We start from the raw sequence: 19,594 nt of genomic DNA on the forward strand, positions 1-19,594 counted from the left end.
TTGCATAATTACTTTTTATTTCATTGATTTCTCCACGCATTATCAACAGATCTTTTAATAATTTGGTCACATCCACATGATCAAATGTAACTGGCGGTAATTTTTGCAAGTCACGGGCAACGAAGATTGGTATAAGATCTGGCTCTGTCACTTTAAAGATACATATAATATCCTCCAGGTCTCTCACTTTTTTCCCTTCTTTGCGTCTATTCACTTTCTTCTTGTCCGTTTTAATTGAACTAAACAGCAACTCCTTAGCACTGTCCACTTCTTCCACCGTGAAGGCGGTATCACAAATCCTTATAAGGCTCTCATTGTCCATCACGTCTATTTTATTTTGGATGAAAGACAAAAGTTCACAAATCACAATATTGCAATTCACACATTTTAACGTCTTCGCAGACATTGTCGCGTTAATAGGTGGGGAGACCTATATTCGACCGTGCGCGGGCGCATCCAGGTGACGACTGATTTTTGATTACAAAATCATATTCAGTACATTGTATTGTGTGACCAGGTAGGCTTGGATAGTTTCTGAATATTGGTCATTGGTTGTAGTCATAGAAATCTAATATCGTTGTCGTAGTTGCCGCATTTATCTTTGTGAAAGGACAAAAAGGATAACAAGACCAGCTGTATGAAGAAAAGTTAGAATTTTAGTTCTCGTAACTATTCATGATACCTATTGCCTATAATAATAATGATCCTAGGATCAATTTTTTAATTGTATCAAGCAATAGGTAGGTAGCATATTTTCCAATTTCTTTCCTCTTCATATCCATTTGAAATCAAAGAAGTGGCGAATTATATCGTCAAAGTTATTTAAAAGAAAAAATATTATAGCATGCCATTTATAAGATTCAACTAACAACAACATTATTAGTCCTAAATCCCAAACCAACACTAGCAACAATTAATAAAATACCCCAAGGGCTACATTATACATTATACTAGATACTTTAGAATCGAAAATGTACAAAATATTAAATAATAATATAAAATCGGTACCACGCGCCAGGCAGGTGGTCTTTGTGAGCGAATGAACAGCCTACGAACGTAGTAGGGTTGTCTGTCAAAAGTTTTCAATGTACCACGTGGTGTTTTAATGAGGACATTGCCTATTGGGTATTATGTTATTTGTAAATCATAGGCAATGCTCCTATAAAGCTTTTACTAGGAGTATTATTGGGATTTTTAATTAAGTTCGTTTAGAGTTGGTTGTTCTAATAAACAGCCGATGTACAGATAAAATGTTGATTATATCTTATGGTTTCCTCAAAACTATGTATACAATATTTAGCATGTCATGGTTTAAAAACTGTTAGATTTCTTTCTCTATATCCGGCATACCGATATTAATTCCCACTGTTTCGATACAGAACTGTAAATAACACCACTCTTAATTTCATTACCACCAACCGTTACAGCTAAATATTGCAAAAACTCCGATTACGGAACATTACTTCGCTCTATTAATCGCAAGTGAAGCGATATTTCACGTAAAAAAACGCAGAAAATTAACATTATATTTCTTATCTCAGCCGCGACAGCCCTGTACATCTGCCTGCAGTTGCAAAGGTTGCTTATAAAAGGTATCTTTGTACCAAAAGTGGGTGCGAACTTAACAGTTAACTATTGAAAAGGTATACTGCCTCTTGTGAGAAGCAGATGTTCGAATCTTCGAGTCCAGAAAAAATATTGGCGAGCCAATTATGTGTGGGCTTTCAATTTGGTTTTGGTCATTTTTACACGCTTTTTATTAGCTTCACCTGTATGTTTGTAACCGACTTCTTTGGGCGTGATTTTGACCCACTTTAAACGGCCAGATTTCGTTCAAACTTTGTAGATTTATTGAGGACCGATGACAATACACTAATTTTATAAAATTATTCCATTTTTAACCGACTTCCCAAAAAGGAGGAGGTTACACATACACATCGATTACTCCGAGGTTTATAGACCGATTTACGTGATTCTTTTTTTGTTCGACTCGGAATAGCTGCCAGTTGGTCCCATAGTCATCAGATCAGGATCTGATGATGGAAACCCTGAGAAATCGAGGGCAACCTTCAAAAGTTGTAGGCATACATAGGGTAAAAACTTGACACTCCGGTGTACCCCTAAAAGCACTATTCAACTGTGAAGATTTGGAGCTGACCCGATGATGGAGACCAGAGAGGGTCGAGGGAACTCGACAACTGAATATGTAAACTACCTCGTGTTTGGGCTTAAATTATTTGTATTGACAAGACCTTTGCAACAGTGAAGGTTTGGAGCTGACCTGATGATGGAGACCAGAGAAAGTCGAGGGAACTCGACAACTGAATATGTAAACTACCTCGTTTGAACTTATATTCTTTGTATTGATGAGAACTTCCTACTTGTATGGATAGTGACAACTATTCGTATCACTGAAAAGCTTTAAATAAATAACCTTTTTACAAAAAAATTAAACCGACTTCCCAAAACACTAAAAAGCAAAAAAAAAACTAATTTTAGGTGCATCGGCCTAGAAGTCGGTGGCAAAATTAATTTAGTAACATCCATTAGACACCGACTTCTAGGCTTTTCAATTTGCAAAATATGATCTTTGTTAATTTATATAATTTTCATCTATAGTCGATAAGGTAAGAAAATTAATTAAAATTTTCTAGAATTTTTCTCTACAGTCGATAAGGCAGGACTCGATGTTAATTTTTATTTCCAATAATTATCTTTAGCCGTTTTCTCTAATATTGACAATTTTTTGTATACTAAAGAGAGTTTTAATTCTACAAAACAAATAATAGTTTTAAAACAAACTAAAAAGTAGAAAATAAATAATAGTTTAAAAAAACTAAAAAACACGCTTTTTATAAAAAAACGAACATAAAAATAGAAAATAAATTTTAATGAATTTAAATTAATAATAGTGTGAATACAAAAAAAATATATTAAAAAAAAAGCGTGGGGTGCTTTTTAAGATATTATCGAAATGAAAATCACTGTACTCATATCTGTCAATAAAATATTTATAACTATTGACACCATGCACCCCACGCTTTTTTTTTAATATATTTTTTTTGTATTCACACTATTATTAATTTAAATTCATTAAAATTTGTTTTCTATTTTTATGTTCGTTTTTTTATAAAAAGCGTGTTTTTTAGTTTTTTTAAACTATTATTTATTTGCTAAGAGTCCTGTATAAATGGTTTTTGGCGACAGTGATATTAGCATTAGGGATATTTTTTTTTGTTTTAATTTATGTCATTTTAGTAAATATTGCTTTCAATAAATAGTTTTGTTTTGTGTTTGTTCTTTTGTTTATTGAGGCACTGCAGCTTTTTTGTCCAGGTACATGCAAACAAATTAAAATTAAAGTTAGTTTCTTACTTATTAACTAGATCTACGGCCTTCTAAAGTCATGAACAAGTATTAGCTTTATTTAAAGCATATGGCCTTAATTTATGACCTTAAAATCGATGAACTAAAGCTGAAAGTATTATAATTATTACAAATGGCATCTAGCCATCATTATCCTACGTCCAAATGGCCGAACGTTAGGGGAAAATTAATATTATAAATGATATTAGGGAAGATATTAATAATTTCGTCGAAACGTTAGCCGAATATAAATAAAGTGCTAAATATTTTATATATACAGGGTGTCGTTTTTATTTGCTTATTTTATCTGCCAGTCAAATTTTTTTTTTAGTTTTTCGCATTTTTTTAAATAAAAACTTATGAATGCTGCATTTTATTACTGTAGAGGTATTGTAAATTAATGTTGGTTTAACAACAAAAAGAAACATCTATCCATTATGTTTTTACGGGTATTTCGAGTTCCTGATCCCATAAACACAAATTATTTCCCTCTTGAGCGCGTGATACACGCAAATGTTGGACTTTTTACAACTTCCCTGACAAGAGAAAGTTGTATTATTACGTGTATATGTAGATTATCGTTTTGTGTTCCAATTTATTGTTTGATATGATAGTCCTGTGGTTATGGTTGTAGCACGAATGTAAATCGTGCATCGCCATCAATTTTATTCGTTTTTAGTCACGACCGATCCGACTGTACTTAGGAATTTGAGCCACTAAAATATTGCAATTATTTATTGCTGTAATTCACTTATTCAGTGAGTGTTAACATATTATCGAATGTTCCAGAAAAAATCCCACAAGTACACCAATAAAAAAAACTGTAATGAAAAAGCCGTAACGTCGCAATCGCTCATTACTCCAGTGACACATTTACAGCAATCCTTATGAATACCACATGGCTATCTGTAATTAAACTTACTGTATAAACATTACGTAATTTTTACTGCCAATAAAACACCCTGTACAATCAATAAAAGCAATATTTACAAAGTGTATTAATGATGGAAATCCCCCTGTATGTGAGCCCATCTGCAATACATTTTATTGTCCACATGGGTAACATTTGTGTATGTTATTGAATCCGTGGCATTTTAGCTGCCCCGGGGTGTGGATTAATTTTTTCTCGCCCCTTTTGAGGCGATTTTGTGTTTGTTTGGGTGAAATTGTAGCAAAAAGGTTGGGTTTTGTTTTTCTGCTTGATTTTGCTCATGTTAATAAGAAACTTAAGCCAGCTACGATTTTATCCATGTGACTGAAAGTAAATCTAGCTTCAAGTTAAAATACTATGAATAATTTAGACATAACGTTGAAAGCTAGGGTTGCAGAAGAAAATACAGATTCAAGTTTCGATTAAGAAAAAACTTAGCGTGTACTTACGAAGCCACCATTCCTTTAAGCGTTAATACTTACTTGATTCCATCCCAGTCAGTTGTTTTTCTTTTACTACTTTGTTCTTCGTTCACAGCTGTTAAGTGTCTAGACGGGAATTTATTATTCACCAGGGTGAACAAACCATGTAGATTTTGACTTATTTTCATCCAAAAAGGTACTGTTTGCTCCCCTCGATAATCCGAAAAGTTTTTTAATTTCAAACTTAAACGCTTTCGCCAGGTCAACATACGTTAAACAAATCTTCTTGCTGTAAATTTTGAAATTTCCAAACATTTGTTTCAAGGGGTTTTATTTCCAATTTGGAGTTTTATTAAAACTAGTCGTAAAATTCCCGTGAAAGGATAGTAAACCCTCTTGATATTGAAAATGGAAAATATTTTTATCTCACCTTGAAATTACTGTTGGGAAGATTCCAAGTTTTGATTACAAGATATCCTGTAAAATTTAAATATGGTCTTAAGGCTATTAAAGCTTTTATTTAACAGTAGACTTTTTCCTGTACAAAACGTGTGTCTGGTTTTAATCGTCGAATTAAATTAAAAGCAAAAGACAGTACCTATTATCCTTATGGATCTTTCAACGTAGTCTGCATATCTGTGTGCTTTTATACATCTTTTTAACCATAATAAAATGCTGATCACAGGTCTACAATTTGGGAAAACCTTGCAAAACACAAGACTCAGATAGTTTAAGAAGTAAATAAGGAAACATTCGTGTAGAACTTAGTTTTCCTTGCTACAATTTTTGTTAGTACTTACTATGAAATTACAAAAGATTTTTTCTTTACCTTTTTCTATTATTTAACACAGATCTTTAAAATTGTGTTATACTTGATGTAATTTCTTTAATTGCCAGCCTTTGATTGTTGTTGTGTCAATTTTCCGTCTCAAAGGACCAGAAAGCCGTCTTTCCAGAAACTCTTATAAGTAACAGCACTGAAATTAAAAGTTATGTTAAATGGGGCCGCATAAACCCGAAATAAATAATTCAAAGTGAAAACTTTGACGGGAACCGACCCCCAAGAAACTTAACCTTTACAGTCGCTAACTTAGAAATACTTAACTAACTTCTAAGTTAGGGCTTACTTAAGATTTTCGAAGCTTTGAACATGTCGACAATTTCTTGGGTACTAGATGCATTTCAAAAGCAGGGGAAAGTTGCAAAATTATTTTCATTTTCAAATTGTGACTCAACTTCCCTGACGACAGTTATTCATTTTCTTAGTAGTTCAAGTAGTATGTAGTTTGGTTTTTCAACACATTTAGGGCACTTGGTATTTAGGTGTTTATTAAGTCTTCTTTTGACATCACCTGGCCATTACGACCGTAGTTTCGAATTTGGGTTAACTGGTTAGCAGATAGAAACGAGTCGTTGTGGATACTTCTTCATTCGCTTATTCAATAAAATGTATTTCTAACACTTCAATTGTCATGGGAACCTTTCTTAACACGATTATCACAGTCCAGATTTTTTATCTCCCCATAAAACCTCAAAAAGTTAGAACGAAAATAGCCACCAATTATTTTGAAAAAAAATTCGCCAGTTACCAGTTTTTTATAGACATTTTAACAATTAGGCTGTTGTTGGCGTAAAATCGTTTGGAATAAGGCTTAGCCAAAAAATCTAGACGTGACCAATGGCTCTTGAAGGTCGACTCTTATTGCGTAACACTTTATTTAGCTCTTATCTTCAGGTGATAAAGTTCAAAATTGCTTGACAATCGTTGTCATAGTGACCGAGTGTAACATTTGGTAGCAAATTGATAACATTAATCATATCCTTGATTTTTATAATTATGTCTATACATACATAAACATTATTTAATTGGATTTTATTTACGAGTCTATTTTATATTTATACTTAAGCTTATTCTAAAATGCACTGTGTTACTTGTACGTAAGGTTGATAATCGGTTGGTGGGTCCATATAAGTCCTTTGGGCTAGTTTTGCGCTCAAATAGTCTTTTGTTGAGAACGTTTTGACAATTGACAAAATGGCTTTGCCCTCGTATCAACGCGATGTGTAACTGTCGCAATGCAATTGTGGCAATGCAGTGCAGTTTGACAATTCGCCGAATAGGATGACTAACTATTCAAAGTCTAGTAAACATTTATTAACTTAGCATACAGTCTATAACCACAGGCAACAAACAATTAACTTTTAATTAATAAAAACTTTTTCTTTGTTTCAGATTTAAGTGAACCCAGTGTACAGTGGTGAAAAAGTTTTAGTTCAGAATAATAATTTATAAATTGAAAATGTGTAAAATGTGCTAGTTCACGATGTCAACACGGTGGCGCTGCGGTCGCATTACGTGACGTTTACAATCCAAGATGGCGGACTTGGGTCCCGCCAATTCTATCATCGAGGGTACTGTGAAGTTTCGCGATGGAAAAAAGGTGAGTTACAATTTAAATTAATCAAATTACTGTCTTTTAACATTGAGAATTTAGATATTTTTTGTGATAAAAAGAATTTCATTTATCAGGTCACGTCTTTGGCGGTATGAATTGCAATCCAAAAAGTCTTTCCGTGTTAGGGCAGGCACAAATCAGGAAATAAAATTTGTGCTTTCCATGTACCTATTTCATAATTATTTGAGTAACCGTTTTATCAAATCGTCATACTTCTCTAATCCAATATTAGATATCAAAATTATCGGAACATTCAAACTAAGTAGCTAATAGAGACGCGCCTATCTTATCGATAACCAGAAAATATGTCATGTCGATAAAATGTTTACGCATTTTTACTACGACCGGTAGTTTCTGGGAACCTCTACACGGATATCCTTATATGCCGACCGTTATTTTAAAAGGTGGTTCACGTATGATAGAAGACAGAGTTAATACGTTTAATACGTAATGGGAACATTATTAAGTTAAGTTTATGTTTTAAGGTGTGACAAAGGTTCATAAAAAATCTGATACTTGGCTAATGGCTGACAAGAGGATATTTCGTCATTTAGTTTAAATCTCTTCAATCGCTAAGAGGGGTTGAAAACTTTTGAATATATAAAATGAAAACTTTTGCTGAAAACTTTTGATCGGAGTTGATCGGGCTCATAAATCAGTAAGGTCAAAAATAGACTACGGTAGACCGCACATCAGTGGTAACTGTCATGCACCTTAACTCAATAGTAATAAGTATGATTTTCTTATAAAACTGTTACCACTGACCTGAAGTTGACTGTACAAAGACTGACACGATGCTAACCAACCATCGGGCTAACTATTGGCCGACAATTTAGTCTCCAGTATGCTGTACTTAACTTAATTGTCCTCGTTTTTAGTATTTTTTATTTTAATAAAGCGACCTTCTTTAGCCTCTTCGCAAAACTACTTACCATAGCTGGAACATCTTGTCTCCAACTAATGAGTGTTCATTATTAAGCAAAAGTCCTTGGCTATAAGCCAACGAGATCTTATAGCAGACAGCCTATTATTACTCAGGAATGCATTAACTTATACAAATATTATGGCTACAGTGTTATGAGAATCTTCGACGTCTTTAATAATATCGTTATTAGTGGGAAATAACTTTGTTTCGCTAATGCGATTAAACCGCTTTATAGAGGTAATACTTTGTACAATTCTTGTCATTCTACTTTTCCATTCCAAATTTGGCCACTCGTGAAGGGCTTCATGTTAGTTAAAATATACTTAAAAACTAAAGTCAAATGACTAACTTCAGCAGCCCTTAGCCTTCCTCGATAAATGAATCTAACCCTGATTGCTATCTACTATCGAAGAGTGGGGCAATATTTCAAATCTGACCTGAGATTGACACGTTCAAGCAAGCAAACAAGGAAAATAAATTAAGTTTATAATATTAAGCAAGTAAAGGTACCCAAGACAAGCGAATGATATTTTTTTCATCCAGTAAGAACTAGGAATCTCAGCATACGAGTAAATCAGCACGTCACCCATTATAGATAAAACAATGTCATTTGTTTTGACGATAGTGTGAATCAGTCACATTAGTTCTAATGCGCCCTTTGATCATATCTCTATGCAAATAATTATGAGTCATAATTTCCTGGCTATGAGTGGGATGGTATAGTAATGTGTCATTATTGTTTGTGAGTGCTTATTTAGAAAAAGATGAGTACTTTAATTAGCTATTAAAAATATTAATTCCGTCGTAATGAAGTCGTCTTATACTATGCTAATAAAATACTTAAACAGGAAACTTTTTTGTTTGTGCTACCCCAAATGCTCCAAAACTGCAGAACCGATTGGATAAAATTTAACGTTGTTGGGAAACTTCCACTATCCCTGGCTAAAGGGAGGTGTGAAATTGTGAGAAACAGTTAGTAATTTAAAAAAAAAGAATAATAGTAGATAGTTAAATTATTCCAATGTAGGTAACTTGAACAGTATTATTTCTTGCCCTATTTTGTGGTCCTTTCGTACATAAAATTGGTCCTTCTATAAGCATTCCACTTTTTCCGAGTTTTGCTATCTCTCAGAATATTCGGCAACACGTAGGTAGCGTACAACGATATAATTTATTATTGGAAAACATTTTCATATCAGTCGAGAGCTCGTTGATAACATGATATCAACGCCCTACATACAAATATAATGCATTACTTTTGAGTGACGACTTACCTATGTAGGCGAATGTACATATACGTAGGACTTACCGGGTTAGGTAAATTACGCTACATTTATTTAAAGCTGGCTGATTCCCGCGGTTTCATCCAAGTCCAATAGAAACTACGTAGCCAGTTTTAGTTAATTATACATTGAGGATACTGTTTATGGTCCGTTTTGCCACTTCACTATGGCTATAACCTTTGTCATCCAGAGATAGTGTAGCTTCCCGAACGAATTTTTAAAACCGATTCTGTAGCTCCGGAAGTAACAGAAAAAAAAATATTTTAAATATGAATTCTCATAAAGACACCATTTACACCCATTTTTGCGAAAAGGTAAGTCAAGAAACATTAAGCATGTGCAGTTCACACCAGACAAAAGGTTGCCAGACTAAAGTCATACAATGTACTAAGTGACAAAGTTATTGCCACTTCTCATGGCAAAACTCCAACAGCGCAAGAACTAAGAATCGTAGCTTCTCAGGATCTAATACTTATTCATATTTACTTGTAAGCAGTCCAGGGTGTAAGGGGTCCCAAATAACATCTCTTAGGATCCAAGCCAACCTCTCCTGCTCGTGGTACACCCTGCTAAACAACAAACGAGGCTCTGGCGACCCACCCACCAACCGTGCACTGGACCAGCATGGTGGGACAAATGGTCCAAACCCCCATGAGTTGCACACCCACAGTTCGGCCCCAAGTGCCCGGCGGCCCCAGCGACCGAGCTGTCTCTGACGGAAGCCAGCCCGGCGCTGGGACCCGGGGCGTATACAATCTCCGGGCGAGATCGATACCCCGTCAAACAATCGCGGCTAACGTTCTACTGGATACCGATAAGCTTGACGTATTAACCTATAATGTCCGGACATTACTAAAAGACGAGCGCTTAATAGAGTTGGAACACTCTCTTAAAAACATCCGTTGGGACATTGTAGGTCTTTCTGAAGTGAGAAGGGAAGGAGAAGTAACGGAAGAGAGAGACGATAATATATTTTGTCACATTGGCACTGGCAGCGGTCAGCATGGAGTAGGTTTTCTGGTTGCCAAAAAGTGGAAAAATAATATTATAGAATTCAGAGGCTATTCAGAGAGGATCGCTGTTCTCAAGTTCAGATTAACCAACACCAAAACCTTAACACTAGTCCAGACATATGCACCAACATCTGCCTACAGCGATGACGACGTTGAGGATTACTACGACCTGTTAAACAAGGCTTGTGACGACAACAGAGGCACATTTAATATTGTCCTAGGCGATTTCAATGCCAAGATTGGTGTTCGACAAGATCAAGATGACGACAAAATCATCGGCCCACATGGCTTAGGAATTCGCAATGAGAGGGGTAGTCGTCTTCTTCAGTTCGCCTTCGGCCAAATGTTGAGCATCAGCAACACCTTCTTTACAAAAAAGCCACAGCGTCGATGGACATGGATATCTCCAGACGGTAGAACAAAAAACGAGATTGACTTTATATTATCTTCCTGTAAGCACGCAGTAAAAAATGTTGGGATTATAAACCAGATACAATTTTCTTCTGACCACCGACCTGTTCGAGCTAGATTAGTATTTGATTTTAAAATTCACAGACAACAACTGTTCCGCAAACAAATAAAACCTTTAAGTAAACAAATTCTACTTGGCAACTGGGAAAACTTCGAGTTAGAACTCAAAAATAGTTTCAGTATATTGGATAATAGTACAAATGACCCTCAAACACAATATGACAACATCCAAGAATGCATAAAAACGGCAACGGACAAAATAAAAACAAATAGACCAAAAACCAACAAACTGACTAATAACACAATATCGCTGATTAATAAAAGAACCAACGCTGTTTGGCAAACCGAAGATTACAAGAAACTGGATAAAAAAGTAAAAAGACATATCAGGAAAGACTTAAGAAACTACAACACAAAATTAATTAAAACTGCTCTAGAGAGAAGTAGATCATTAAGATCGGCAAAAAATGGAATTTCGGGACACAAAACATGGTTGACGTGTCTGCGCGACAGAAATGGTGTTAAACAGCATAGTAGAGATACAATAACCCACATATGTACAGACTTTTACAAAACCTTATACTCAGATTCATCGCGACCCTCTGAACCTATAGATTACCTCTGCACTGATGCTATCCCTCCCATCACTAGTGGTGAAATTGATTTAGCTCTAAAAAGCTTAAAATACAACAAGAGCCCTGGAGAAGATGGCATCAGTACTGAGATACTTAAACTATTCAAAAACACATTAATACCCCATATCAATAATCTTTTCAACTCTATTTTGTATTCTGGTCAGATACCAAAGCAATTTGCCCACTCCAATATAATTCTTCTCCATAAAAAAGGTGACAAGTCCGAAATCAATAACTATCGACCCATAAGCCTAATTTCCCATCTGTATAAACTCTTTATTAAAATTGTACATAACCGCATCAGAGGCCAGCTAGACCAGCATCAGCCAGTCGAACAGGCTGGTTTTCGCCCTTCCTTCTCCACAACCGACCATCTGTTTACGCTCAACCAAATAATAGAAAAATATAACGAATACCATAAACCGTTATACCTGGCTTTTGTGGATTACTCTAAGGCTTTTGACAGTCTCAAACACACAGCGATCTTTACATCTTTACGCTCGCAAGAAGTAAATGAGACCTATATAAAGCTTTTGGAGTTAGTCTACAGAGCCAGCACAGCTTCAATTAAACTACTTTCCCCTGGCCCACCATTTCACATAGAAAAAGGCGTAAAACAGGGTGATCCGCTCTCCCCTAATCTGTTTACCTGTACACTGGAGGAAGTCTTCAGAAAACTCACTGTGCCGTGGACATCTAAAGGCATCGTCATAGGTAGCAAAAGACTGACCAACTTGCGTTTTGCTGACGACATCGTTCTTTTTGCGTCTACATCAGCAGAGCTCCAACAAATGCTCCAAGATCTGAGCAGGGCAAGCCGAGAGGTTGGACTTCAAATGAACATGAGCAAGACACACACAATGACCAACAGCACGAAACGTAGGGTCGAGGTAGATGGGCAAGCTCTACACTATGTCGACGAGTACATCTACTTGGGCCAGTTAGTTTCTTTCGATAACAGGCAAGAGAAGGAAATAGATCGCCGACTCGAGAATGCCTGGAAAAGCTACTGGTCCATGAAACAATACATGAAAGGGGACCTTCCCCTTTCACTCAAGCGAAAGTTAGTCGACATGTGTATCTTGCCCGTCCTAACCTACGGTGCGCAAACCTGGTCTCTCACCGAGTGTCAGAAGTCCAGGCTCAAGGTTTGCCAAAGGGCAATGGAACGTAGCCTTTTAGGTATTAAACGGACCGATCGCATACGGAATACCGTGATACGTTCCAGAACAGGAGTCGCTGATGTAGGCCAAAAGGCGGCGACATTAAAATGGAACTGGGCCGGACACGTCAGCCGAATGCATCCGGAGAGATGGGCCACTATTACCACCCAGTGGACACCTCAGGATGGACACCGCAGGCGGGGTAGGCCCCGGAAGAGATGGCGTGACGAACTAGACGCCTATCGCCCGGATTGGTGGACACGGTCGAAAGATCGGGAAGAGTGGAAGCGAGATGGGGAGGCCTTTGCCCAGCAGTGGGACACTACAGGCTAGATATAATAAGATATAATAACTTGTAAGCAAAGGACCAGGAACACTGTACATTCCTTACACCCGGATTCAGCAGAAGTCTGCAATTCTTGTTAATTTGACAGCCCGTCAATCATTGTACGAAAATACAATTTGAGGATTAAAAATATAATTGACTTAGGAATTTCCGGAACATCTCGAGTAGTGATGATTTTTAATGATGTCATATCCGGATTCTTGATTTATTTCCGTCTGAAATACTAATCCCTTCTTACTGTTGTTCACGCTTAATGGCTGAACCGATTGTGATGACTCCATAAACACTTTTATAATTTTACTCAGAGGTCCCCGTAGTTCTTTGGAACATGGATGTTGCGTTGTCGCGGGCGACATTCAGGAAAAACAGTTCTTGTACATTCCACAAGTTTGTTTGAAGTTAGTAAAATAAACTTATTACAAAAAAAACGCTGCTACAAATGCTAAAAACCTCCTAAGTATGATTAATACTATTCTGAAAACTTAGAACTTCAAGTCTTTTAAAAAATTACTGAACTTCCCAATAAAAACAAAGAAAAAGTCCACTACACAAAAAACCCGCAATTTTATCAGCCACTTCACTACGACAAATTATAATGGCAAAAAATGTTTAATGGCTACCAATTTGCGGCGATACGAAACACGAACGCAACAGTACGCCGTTGTCATCGCGTTAATTAAAACGCTAGTGAGCAATACGCCGATCCGATACGATCCGATACGCCGAACGGTCAATACGCCCGTGGCTATTAATTTTGTTACGGTCCGGTTAAATAGAGATAAATAGGAAGAGAAAATTAAAACCGTGGTAGTTTTTAAAAGAGGCTGCTAGATTGAATGAAACTGTAGCTATTTAAAACGGTAAAAATGTACACTAAACCATAGAGGTATCTCCAAGTACGTCATTAGGATCAAACGATTAAAATCATACTCATGAGGCTTTACCGGTACCATTATGTACCAAAACAAACTTAGTCAATCTTATTTATTACATAGGTAGTATTAATGAAAACCTTACTCAACAATAAAAACGAAATGTCTCGACTCCAAAATACAAAGATCCGAATTGAGAACCTCCTCCTTTTTTGGGTAAAAAATAGACCCAAAAGCTTGGCCACAACTGCACAAACACCCGAAAAGTAATTTCCTTAGCAAAAACAACTCTTATGCTAATGCGCATTGAATGCACTCGTGTTTACATGGCCAACACAGAACTAAAGCGAGTGGAAACGCACGGCGCTGTGTGATCATCACGCTGAGCGCACTTACGCTTTGATTAAAGGGGTAACTAAGTTGCGATGTCTGAGCTGAGGATGACAATGAATAAATCAATTTATTTTAAAAGTGGTCTACGATTTTAAATTCTAGTCAAAAAATGGATTGATTGTGATAAATGAAATGTTAAACAAAGTTGTAGATCTAAAAGATCTGAATATTTTTTTATAGCAAGGTCGTTAGTAAAGCTGAGATTAATAAAAATATTTTTATTTCGTCTTCAAGTTCACTGAGGGCACTAAAGCTTTGAATACTAATTTAATACATTAATTAAAAATTAAACTTCAACTTAAAAAGTTCTTTTATCGTAAAAAATATATTCGAAATTCTTAATTCATTTTAGTACATCCATTAATTAAAATTCTCTAGCTGTTCTATGAATAAATTAATATTAGTATCGCAAATAGCTCTTCTAGCTAAGCCAATCCAATGTCGCGATTTAATTAAAATTTCGTATCGATTTTCAGTTGTTCCTTGAAACCGTAAAAAGTTTTATGTTTCAATTTCATCTTATAATGGATTGAGTAATAACTGTGAAGTACTCGATACAAGTTATTTTAAAGCAGCTGAAGATTTATGATACAAACCATGGAGAACAAAATAACTAGTGGAGATGCCATAAAGGAAAATCGCTTAAGAAAGTAGCGCGCCAAAGTGCAGATGAGCGAGAGACGAGGAACGTTTTCGCTCTTATACGCCTTCTTTGGACTCAGGACTTGTTAAATTCTCTCTTAACTCATCGTATAGGTCATGCCCACCGTACGAATTTGACCTAGAAGAAGGCGCCTGACCTACCTGCATTATGGCATCTCCGCTCATCTTTCCTTACTCCGTGGTACCAGCACACTGCAGACTAAACAGTCGGCCGATAGTTTACGTGATGGTTGCCAATTTTTTTTAAAGAAAATCTTGATTGCAATAAGTCTTCAGTATGTGCGTACTACCATTCATCTTCATACTGATGTATGAGCCCAAGGCCCAAACCAACAATAGGCCGACTAAAAGTGTGTCAACTTTTTTATATCACAGTACATACTTATCTTTAACCAATCTATGTCTCACCATATTGTGAGTGATCACAGAACTACTTGTACTTTTTGCCTTTCACGAGAGGACTGAATAATTGAATTTCTGAATTCAATCCTCAACCAGAGATCATCTACATATAAACAAATTAACCTTTCATTATTTGTACAGTGATAATAATAAAAACTTTATCTACCTAAAATTTACGTGATCACTATTCCACTTTTAACAAAAAAAACTACTATGGTTCATAAGTTCCGTCTAAAAGGACCATAACTCGTTACACAGAACCCATTACACATTCGGAGTTACTACTTTAAATTTTTCGGTGTACAAACGATTATTTAGTTTCCCAGTTGGCGTTTTTAGTGGCAGCACTAAACTGGAATCACGTGCTCAGTTTTTAGAATGAGCACTATCATTTTAACGTACATTGGGTCCAGTATATTAAAGGGTGAATAAACGGGAACCATAAAAGCTTATGGCTTCAGGATTCCAGGATAAACGGGACGGTATTGGAATCAAAAAACACAAAAGTCAAATTACAATTTCGGTTTTATTTCAACAGTTTTTTGAAAATACGTAGTTTGTGAAACAGGTGTTGGGTTAGTAAAAAAATATAATATGCTTACCACAACCAGAAATGTTAACCAGGTATTTCAAAGAAGATTTTAAAAAAATATGAAATCATTTTCAAGAAGAACTGGGTCATGCTACATGATCTAATTTCCAAAGCAAATACTCTAAACTTTAACCCAAATGCTAACCTAATTAAACTGAGTATCTGTACAAGTTTATTTCACACTTCTGTAACTCTTCGAGCAATTATCAAAACATTTGAATTAGGTTTTGATAATTTACTCATCTCTCTAGGCCTAAAACCAAATATAAGAAAACAAAATAAAGAAAGGAGTTTCTTCGTTATTCTAAAGATAACAATAAAACTTGTTAATTATCTAGAACTTAACAGTTTATTACATCTCAAGAGTTAAACTTGTGGTGGGTTGTAAGTGTTCGCCTTAGTTTCATCTTCGTTTCGAAATGTGATATCCTTCAATAACTTCATAATCTCAATTCTAGCTTCAAACTTCTGTTTAGCTTTCAACCTCTTAAAAGTCGGAACTAAAGATAACATGAACTGTCTGTCCTCATCACCTTCGTCCTTCTTAAGTTCTTTAAGCATATCCAGTACCTTATCTTCTAGATTTTCGCTACGTTCAAACATCGGTCTTAGATAAGTTTCATTTCTTTCCGGTTCCACTTCTACGTCAAAATGTGAGGAGTGGCTAACATGCGTTGTTTCAAAACCTGAAGGTTCGTTCTTTATACTTTCCAAAGGATCTGATCTTGAATCATCTGAATCTCTTTCTCCATTATTTTCCTCTGGCTCTAGGAGGAACAGCATCATGTTAAAATATTCGTATCTCTTTCTCCTCTTGTACGGTTCATTCCGTTCTCTTTTGACCTGTTCTTTCTTCTGCATTCCTAGTTCTCTTGTGAAGCATGTTCGGAGACTCTTCCAGCGCCTCTGAAGCTCGTGGCCTGAAATTTAAAGATTTCCTTGGAATAAATGCATGAAATCACACTTATGGTCTTTGTAAATGGTAGCAAGAGCTTCGTAATGCTAAGGTTCGGTTGCAAAACATGTTTAGACGACTCTCTAGATAAGGCCTGATTATTATTGATACTTTATTCAATTTTGTGGTCGGTGCAATAGGTAATGTAGTGTTCATTGAATTATTTGTGCGTAAAGAAGCCAATTCAGTTCAATTGTTTTGAGTTCTAGGTATCACCTTGATTTGTCTAGGCGTTCTATCTATTAAAGCAATGCAGACTGATGTAGGCTGGTGTTTGCCCTCTGGCTGTCCTCTTTGTCCTACTTTGCATGAACTCCTGAGTACTCCGCACATATAAAGCTTAACAATACATTTGTGATTTATATTTGTAATGACAGCCGTGTTTGTGCCTAAGTATTAAAGTTCATCAAGCTGATTTTCTTTGTTGCTTATTATTATTTTAATAAAGTATATGTGGTTTAGTTAAAATGGATACCAATGGCTATAACCCAGGAGTAAAGTTCATACAGTAAGACCCAAGTTCACCCACAACTGTTTACCATAAATTATCACGTTCAATGTAAACAGTGGTGTAAGAAAAACTGACGTTTAGTCGGTGAAAATGAGTACTATTTCTCCAGGTAGGTATATCAAGTTCACTGAGAACGCGAGTAAAACCAAGAGAAACAGCTAGTCGTTCTACAAATTGTTTACTACTAAAACACAATAGACTGTTTCTAAAACATTTTAGTCAAAAACTTTGACCGGAGATCGAACCCGCTACCCGTCTCAAAAGTGTCGGACTGTCTCATTAGGGAAATGGCGCGGACACGGGTTTAATGAATTCCATCAATACTCAATTATTTGCTGATGATGTTTGTTTCCTTGTGTTTAAGGAATATTTAAGATAAATACTGTTTATTACCATTTAAATGCTTCATTACCATTAATTTTGCCAAAAAGGACCACGTGTCTACACATACTACACTTTTTGTATCGCGTAGTCGGTTAAAAAGCATTGCCAATGTGACCTTTATAATTGAATTTTGACCACTTGTAAATATCTAGATCTTTGTAATTTTGTTCCTACTGATAGCACAGGTACCTACTATAAAACATACCGGATCTTAACAAGCTGTAGTAAGCGCAACCCAATTTAATAATGCTAACGGATTTTTGTCAACAACAATACTTTTTACCTGTCAAATCTACTAACAATAACATCTCCATTTCAGTTCAATTCTCTACTATGTCACCAATACAATCCTCAACTTTAATTTCTAGGCAATAAAGATCAATTTGCAATATCAGTAAGCTAAAGTTGCATTCGCACACCTAAAATGTACAATACAAACGAATATCACTTTTATTTTTTATATGCATAAGTAGCAGAATTGCTTGAATAAGTATTATGGTATTTACAGTTGTGATTGCTCACCGTTTTCCACTTTATCTTGCGGTCTGAATTGCTCCCAGCCAGCGTACACTTCTCTACACACTTCGATCCACAGCTTAGACTTATGTTTCTTATTGCTATAGTAATTGGGATCATTTTTGGTGTACAAAGCGGGGCGTTTTTTCACTGCTAATATCAGTTTTTCTGGGTCAATTTCTGCTGCCATTTTGGCGCGAACGGGCGTGCGGTTTAGTTGAGACGCGACGGGCAACTGAGGGGCGCCGCAGTGGGGCGACGGTTGCGCGATGGGTCGGGCGAGCTGGCAACGTGTTCAACAAAGTTTTTCGATCGATTAGGGTGTCTGTGATATATGGGCGTTGTGAACTTATCCGAAATGTGGGAGGATTTTTGGTGAATTATTTTGTTTAGTTTTATTAATTTTGTTAAAAAATTAGAATGTTTAGCAAATAACGTAGGTATATTAATATTTAGTATACCAGTACCTTGGAATAATAGTGATATTAAATTATAGGAAGCGAATTAAAGTGCTTTGTTGCAGGCCTGAGTGCCTACTTATGTAAATGCAGTTGTTTTCATCAATTTTATATAAAAGCATAAGAAGATATCTTTTACTAAAGCTTTCCTATTACTCATTATGTAATGTAAAGACTAATAAAATACTTAAATTACGAGACGGTAACAGAAAACATAACATATTTCCAAAAAAATACAAAGAAATCTATCCCGCTACAGTCCGCACACAAAACAATAGACAGACACTCTACTCAGACTTTGCTTTGGCGCGGTCGTTGAGCGCGAACGAGACGGCATTATACAAAACTGCCTTAGTTAGAGGGAGACGAGTATATTGTTGTGTGTTTATCGCGTAACCGCTCGCTGACAGCTTGTGGCGTGATGGTGTGCCGACTTAAGCGTTGGGTTGTAGTAGCTGAGCAGCAAGCTATTTCGTTGCTGCGTTATATTTTTCTATTTATCATAGTTTTACATTTGTGCTTTATAACACTAATAGTACTAATAGTATAAAGGTGAAATTGGTTTGTTACTAAGCAGTGTAACTTATAGTGGTCCGATTATAAAAATTATCAAAGTGTTACACACTGGACAGCCCATTCATTGAGGGAAACAAAGCTTTTTTATCCGGCCGCGCGGAGTAGTTCAGTTAAAGACAGTTTTAAATATGATATTATTGTTTCCTTCTACTTTTTAGGCAAAAGCAAATTAATCATCTAATTTTCTGTCATATTATTTCGGTAGACGGTAAAATGTTATCTTTTATATTAATGACGTGTAAATTAAAAACAATTAGTTTA

General features: G+C 35.9%; 2 protein-coding genes across 2 annotated transcripts in view; one reads left to right on the forward strand and one right to left on the reverse strand.

Moving 5' to 3' along the window:
• Positions 1-19,594, forward strand: part of LOC110373178 (uncharacterized) — a 150,668-nt gene that overhangs the window by 27,589 nt on the left and 103,485 nt on the right. The window contains exon 2 of the mRNA XM_049846094.2: positions 6,953-7,160. Within this exon, the coding sequence (XP_049702051.2) occupies positions 7,095-7,160 (66 nt within the window). The 5' untranslated portion in view covers positions 6,953-7,094. The remainder of the gene's footprint in view (positions 1-6,952; positions 7,161-19,594) is intronic.
• LOC110373209 (uncharacterized) lies at positions 16,173-18,553 on the reverse strand. Its single transcript, XM_021330402.3, has 2 exons — positions 18,306-18,553; positions 16,173-16,853 (listed from the first exon to the last, which is right to left on the reverse strand). The coding sequence occupies exons 1-2, from the start codon at positions 18,487-18,489 to the stop codon at positions 16,300-16,302; spliced, it is 738 nt and encodes a 245-aa protein (XP_021186077.1). The 5' UTR covers positions 18,490-18,553; the 3' UTR covers positions 16,173-16,299.

Source organism: Helicoverpa armigera, chromosome 18, assembly GCF_030705265.1.
Source record: "Helicoverpa armigera isolate CAAS_96S chromosome 18, ASM3070526v1, whole genome shotgun sequence".
In the NCBI taxonomy this organism is placed as follows: Eukaryota; Metazoa; Arthropoda; class Insecta; order Lepidoptera; family Noctuidae; genus Helicoverpa; species Helicoverpa armigera.